At 38.5% G+C, this 7,500-nt stretch overlaps 1 protein-coding gene across 1 annotated transcript in view; it reads right to left on the bottom strand.

Annotated features, from left to right (window-relative positions):
- The window catches only part of LOC111237482 (putative cytochrome P450 120), a 20,263-nt gene that overhangs the window by 740 nt on the left and 12,023 nt on the right, over window positions 1–7,500 (bottom strand). Inside the window, 1 exon segment of the mRNA XM_022766600.1 lies at window positions 4,514–4,601. Within this exon segment, the coding sequence (XP_022622321.1) occupies window positions 4,514–4,601 (88 nt within the window).

Genomic DNA, 7,500 nt, shown 5'->3' with positions numbered 1-7,500 from the left:
AGCTTTTTCAATTTTTTTTCTTTATGCCTATGTTTATTTGACTATCTGGAAGAGTTCATTGTATTCAATTCTCATTTTGCATCAAAATGTAACCAATTATTCATCTGCAGCCTGTTTTTATGTAAAAGCTGAACTATGGCACCACAAGACAGGAAAAAACTGATGTTCTATTCTATTTCAGTCTACATACTAAGTGCACTCAGAGCTCCATGGCTGGTGATATCATAGCCAGCATTCCCCATTGGCTGATACTCAGCCACTGAGCCGACCAATCACATGCACCAATAACAGGCAGTTGCCCCGCCTCCCTCCACTTTATGAATGAAGATTTTCCTGATAGAGAGGGAGGAGCAAGATGAATGAACGGGGAAGGAAGGAAGGAAGGAAGGAAAGAAGTGAGGGAATGGAGGAAGGATGATGAAGGTGGGGGTGGGGATGAAGGCGAATGGGGGAAGGATGAAGTGAGGAGGCGATGAGTCACATCTCTGACCTAGAGCCCTGCGGTCTACTTTTTACTCTGGTCACGCCCTCCTCTGTGTGTGTGTGCGTGATGGCATGTGCAAGTGGTCAGGCTGTGGAGAGCCAATCAGACACGCTTGAAACATCCAAATGATGTGGTCTTTTAGCCATTACAGAGCAGACTACAGTGAGGGATGAGGTTCAATGTGCACATCATTAGTGCAAAATAGACCTTAACAAGGTGATGGCCAGTGTGTGTACTTCTTGTAAATTATGCAGTGTTGGCTCAGTCAGTGTATATGCTGCTCAGAGTTGCATGGTGCATCTTTTACTGAGGTACTCCTAAGATAAGGAGAAGGGGTGGGGTTGACCCCTGTAAGTGAAATTCATTTACTTACTGATTCTACAGTGACTGGTGGACAGGTGAGTGGTCTGTGTCAGTCAATGTTAAATGAAACATTAATCAATACCTAGGAGTGTTGAAAAGAACAATACTGGATTAAATGACAATAAAGTAGTTGAGATTTAAAAATTGAATTGATAATGTAATTAAATTGTAAATAAAATTACATCAAAATAAAAATGTATTCAAATGATATCAAATAAAAAATCTAATCATAAATGACACAAATTAAATAACTAATTAAATTGATTAAATTTTCATAAAAAATAATGTCATTAATTTAAATAAATAATAATAATCTAAATATAATATACAATTAAATTCAATTTAAATTATAAATTGAATTTAATTAAAAATCCTCTGAGAGAGATCTGAATATAGATCTGAAATAAATACAATTTTAATTTGATATTTTTTACAGACATATTTAAAAGAAAACTACAGCTTATTACAACTTGCATTTTAGTTTAGTAGCTTGGGATATCACTAAAAGTAGTAGTATAAAGTTATCATAACTAATACATATTGCCTGAGCTACACACATTCTTCTTCATGAGGTATTTACAGTATTTTACCTACCAGCCTCTGGTTGTTTGTGTTAATTTTACACAGTATTAATACATTTAAATTATGTAAATAGCAACAGTTTTGGTTACTGGAGCTTTCTCTCAAATCAACCTGTCAGGTTTTTTCAAAAATGATTACTTAATATGTGCCCACTATTGACTAAAGCATGCACATGAATTGCTATAATTGCGGTACATCGTGGGTTAATAAATGCCAACCTCAATTACAGCTTCCCTACTGTCTACAGTCTGTAATGGAAAGAATGTGTCTTTAAAAGGGGAAGATGACTACCCATTGTCCACTTGGACCGCAAGACTATGAGAGCAATGTTGTGCCCACATTATCCCATTCATGCCACTTGCTTAAGCAATAAAAAACAAGCAGCCTCTGGTTATCTAGGATAAGTAATCCAGTTTTATATACTGAAATATGATTGTTTCGTTGAAAAATGAGGAGAGCTGAATGAGGAGAGGGTAGATCATTAAACCATTGCGAACATTTCACCTGAGCTCCATTCAAGCAGGCCTAACATTTACAATGAGTCATGAGTATGTGTGTGAGTGTGTGTGTGTGTGTGTGTGTGTGTGTGTGTGTGTGTGTGTGTGTAGGACTGAGTCATCCCTCACTGTTGCATTTTGGATAGCTTGCAGTAACACCCCCATCCATATTACGTGTTCATGTGTTGCTGTTTTTGCTCTTTAATAATCTGAGAAGAAAAACATGTATATGCTGTCTACGTGATCTACCACAGTAGGTTAAACAGTTAGTTAACAGTCTGACTCAACGGATGTGGACTGCTGAGATAAGCCTCTTTTGGCTGACTAGTGCAATCTGCTTCCTTCCTGCTGTTCTCTTGGCTGGTCTTACTTGCTATGTTCATTGAGAAACCACAGTGATAAGCAGTTGATGAGGCATGAATGGCATGAATGAATGAAATCATCAAAACGAGACTGTGTAGCCCATTGGCTTAAAATATTACAGAACTACATTTCCTTTTGTGCATTTCAAGTGTTTGACTACAGACCACAGGCTTCATAGTTAAATCAGTTTGGTAATGAATAGGCATGTTCTTAAAAATGAACCTTTTGCTAAATACCTCTCACAAACAGCAATTGTCTAATCATAGCTTAGCAACCCCTTTAGGCGTGTTAGGCCTCTAAAACATTGGATTTTTCCACAACAGTGGAAGAAATCAATGAATATATGCTGTGCTCTAATGTAAGCCATTAACATTAGCATGTACGGCTAACTAGCTAGCAAAGCACTAGGCCAGGGCCAAGGAGCATTTCATTAGCTAACTACATTTTGTGGGATGACATGTTAAAAATGTGATAACATATCTGCTGTGGAGTAACGTTTCCCTTCTGACTGGAAGCTGGTCTTTGATGCTACCATATCAGAGAGAGGGCTAATCTCCAGCTCTGTCCTGCTCTCTATTGGATTTGAGAAAATTTACATTCCATCAACCGCAGCCAAATTTGTTTTCCACAAAAGCTAACGTGAAAAAATTAAACACACTGATCCAACTTATCCAAGCTCATTTGCTAAGCATCCAAACACAGTCACTTTGGAATGAATAAAAGGTCTGATCTTACATTTTCCCTTATCATACTTATATATTCATACTACACTACACTGCAATTCAAGAACAATTATGTTTCTTTATTTGTTGTATTGTTTTCAAACAACTCATGGAGTTGACTTTAGCTTAATTATCTAGCTAGCTAGCCACAGCTGATAAAAACTGCTAGCAACAATTGTTATTTCAGCCACCTGTTGATTTATCATTGTAAACTATTTATGTGTTATTCAAGAGCAGAAATCTTAGATGGTGTAGTAGTGGTGGAGTTAAGCAAACGGCCAATTAAATTAAAGGATTTCACTTTATTGGTTCCAACAAAATAAATAAATTAATAAATATTCGATCATTTTTATTAGAATTTTTGAACCTACACCAGGTTTGGCTGTGATTACTGAGAACCAGAGGGGATCCTTAAAATCCAGTTCCACCGACAGTTAAAACATTGGGGATTCACTGGCCCACAGTGGTTATTTTCAAGTTGGTGTCACCCCTGTACTCCCAAGAGTCAAGGCTCACAACACATACATACACACTTGCACATACACACTCTGTTTCCAGAGAGAACACCCCTACATGGGAAATAAATCTCTCTCCATCCTGTTGTCACACCTGTAGCACACCTGTCTTGCTCTGGTGCCTTCCGTAGGCTGTGTATGTGGGCGTCTGTCTCCTGAGTAGGTTATACATGCAATAGTGGCTATGGTGAATGCTGCCTTGGGGAAGGACAGGTGGTTTAAACAGGACAACCTGTACCTAGACTCTCCGTCTGATATCTCTAATAAACACACATTCTCTCTCCCTCTCTTACACACACACACACTCAAACACATACACACACAGCCAAGCATTTCATCATTCCCATGAGCGGTGCTCTATTTACTGAATGGTTGGGGGATGGTTCACCTCTCCGTCTGTCACTGCTGGTTTCTCTCTTGGTTCATTCAGTGGGCATTAAGCTTCAAAACTCTGAACTAAGACTCAGACTGTCCTTGTGCTGTGTTTATCATGATATGTCCTAAAAGACAACAGCAAGTGAAATACTCTGATGTGTGACTGGTAAATAGTTGTGTACTCCAAAACAGACAAGGATACAAATGCAGACAGTGGACATGGTTCTATTAAAACTACACTGTGTCTGCTTGGGTGGATGTGTTTACACAAGCAGTTGGAACAGACGATCTGTTCAGGGTACATTTTGAGCATTTCCCATAAAGTCTGCATGGACCCACATGGCTATGCAGACATGGGAAGTATAATTTCATCTTAATTCTACCCAGCTGCATCTGCATGATAATTTCTCTTCTCTACTCATCATTGTATTTTTGTTTAGTTGTAGTGGAAAGAGTAAATCTTGAGGCCATAAAAGTTTTCCGTCTTGTTTTGTGTCCCTGACTAAAAACATGAATTAAATGCAACAGAAAGTCAAGATGAAAGTGAAAAAATACTTTTCCTTGAGTCAGTTCTTCATATGCATTTATGTGTGTGTGTGTGTGTGGATTCACCTTAAGGAAGACATCATTAAGTTTAGATCCAATACAGCTCCTGGGCCCGCTGCCGAAGGAACACAGGAAGTGCTCCTGGCCTGCATTCCTGCACATAAAAAAACATGGGTACATAGTTTGTGGATATCAGAGTTGCAGAAATCAATAATCTGACATAGTTTAAAGAGATATAGGAAAACACAACACACACACACACACACACACACACACACACACACACAAAAAAATCAGAGTGCTCAAGTCAGTATTGTTCAACAGAACTGGATTCCATTCATAGTCATTCGCTAAACAGAATAATGAGCACTTCATCCAAAACTGTCAAAGGAGGTGTTGTTATCCACAGGATGATCATCAGATGGGACATCATGTTAAGATCAGATGATGATGACATGTTGTTCAATACAGTTTCTCAACCAATGACAGGACCAGGTGGTGATCAGTGGTTAGTAAACCTTGTTCATTTATAAATGAATGCAGATGTGATCAAATCTTTCACTATGGTGATTTACAAACTCTTTCCCACAAAAAACAACAGCACTCTATGGGTCTATATTTCTGTTCATTCCTTCACTGATTTTCATACACTATCAGTGCAATCCATTGGTTAGATTATCTACATGTTATTTAAACACCACTGGTACTTTCAATACCATTTACATACAGTAGTACACTATGTTTTAATTTCTTTAAAAAAAGAAAAAGATAAAAAGAAATCTGATTCAGATCCAGCCAGAGAATTTAAAGGTGCCCCTTGGAGATTTTTTTGCAAACAAAAGTCATGTTTATATTCAGTGTTTCTCACCATAATCAACTGTGTATCCTTGAGGTTATCGAACAAGTTGAGTATATTTCCTTTGCAAAGCGGATTTTTTTGAATATTTTTAATTCCTGTATTGTTCACGTCCATGATTTCTAGCTTGCAGTCCTCCTTCATTGCCCTTGCGGGCACATAGCTTCGCTTATTTGCATGTTATCTCCATCAACTGTCGATCAGTGGCATAGTGTGAAACTGGAGGCAGAAATATGTACCATGCATGGCGCAAACAAAACGGAGCTCAACATTGGTCCAAGGGGCAACAAGTGGTCAAAATTTAAACAGGGTACCTTTAAGGTTCAAAGTTGAAGGTCTCAAAATAGTGAATAGTGCTGCATGTGAACCAATTAAACGACAAGCTTCTCTTTTGAGCATGAAAAGAAAATCACCTCGACACCAGAGAGGAATGAACACGTCTGAAGGTACACAATAACACAACATGAACAAAAATCAGCACCACAACTTGACACGGTGTAACTCCTCTCGGTTGGTTCCATCCAGCAGGTTTGTCAACAGCCTGCTGATGCAGGCCGTCTCTCCCCTCTCACCACTAATGCATCCTGTCTTCCTGAAACCTGAGCTCTGATTAAAGGCAAACAGGAAGCATTAGTGGTGTGTATAGTCTGGGTTCAGTGTGTGTGAGAGGGTTTGTGTGTGTGTGTGAGTTAGAGACACAGAGAGAGAGAGAATATTAGTGTTCCCTGCAGCATCTGTCTAATGGTTTAATGTACTATTAGGCTCATCCTGAAACAGTAAGATGTATAGCACACAATGCAGTCTTGTAATACTGAGACACACAGAGAGGAAGTCTTACCAAGCAGCCCTACATAAGGTAATATCAAATATGCTGAGTGGATGGGAAGTGAATCAGAGAATATAATCTATTATACAGTATAATTAATTTTTCTTGTATAACGTGTAAAGTGTTCTGAAAGACTGAACTCTGAGTGGACATTAAATTAATTCAATTAACTATTAGTTAGAATAGAGGGGATTCAGAAAGATGCTCTGAAAATGTTTTAGTCATCTAAAACACAAATGGTAAATGATTAAATATATGTAAATTTTTGTGTCAGCACAAGGCCTCTTTAGAGCACCAGCATTCAGCAATTCAAATAGGGTTGGTATCGTGCCATTTGACAGCTGATTCCCATGGTTAGAGAAACAATTGACCAAAAAGAGCCTAATAGGTGAGATTAAGAATCATCTTCAAAGCTAGGTAGCTAGTTATCTTCCTTTTTAGTTAGCTAACTAACTACACTCATTAAAAATAGCGAAAGAAAAATGGAGAGTGAAGTGTTGATAAGATAAGATGTTGTATAAGTCAACATATGTTGTAAGAAGTAACAACAAGTTAATGATCATCTCTGTGTCAGCTGAAATGATGTCAGTATCACTTGCTACTGACTGTATAAGACAAAAGAAAACAAAATAAGCCCCACTTCCACTATGAACTCAGCTTTCAAGAAACCCTTTTCATTTTTTTATGTGTGGACACTTCCGGACTAAAGGAATATAAATAATGGAGGAACAGACAGACGGTCGACAGGTAGGTAGTCTCCGACGCTTCACCTCCTGCTGGTTTATGATGCTGGTAAATCTGAATGAATTTAACTTTAGTGGGCATAGTTACTGAAAAATTAACTTATCTCATCTTATTTATCTAAGCTAACGAGGTACAACATGTCATCACTGACAAACGTTTAAGCATTTATATCTTTGCTATGCTGCTTCTTACTAACATGATCAGGTCGCGGTAACGCGGTTAACATCCATAATAACAATGTAGACCGACAGTGAGGCTGAGCCCCCTGTTTGGCCACATCAAGTGGGAATTACAGAAATAACTGTTGTGAAAATGAAGCATCTAACTGTGTGTGGTTTCTGAAGCAGTCCTCCTTGATGTGCGGGCTCACACTATGATGTTTGGAGCAGTGGAGAACCGCGGAAAAATGAAGTAGATTTCTGCAGGAATTTAAGAACACTGTCTTTTCGGCATGGCTACAAAACTAATGAAAACTCTTCACCATAAGTAGTTATGTGCTGTGCTTTGTGTGGGGGTGTGCTAAGCTTGCAGGTGGGCAGCACCAAGAGAAGTACTGACGTCAATAGGACCAGGAAGTAATGTCTGGACCCCCAATGAGGCGTTTTATACAAAGGAGAAAATTGTAAA

The sequence above is a fragment of the Seriola dumerili genome, unplaced genomic scaffold (genome assembly GCF_002260705.1).
Source record: "Seriola dumerili isolate Sdu_G_001 unplaced genomic scaffold, Sdu_1.0 BDQW01000874.1, whole genome shotgun sequence".
Lineage (NCBI taxonomy): Eukaryota > Metazoa > Chordata > Actinopteri > Carangiformes > Carangidae > Seriola > Seriola dumerili.
The sequence above is the reverse complement of the archived record's forward strand: the minus strand, read 5'-3'. Positions and strand labels throughout refer to the sequence as shown.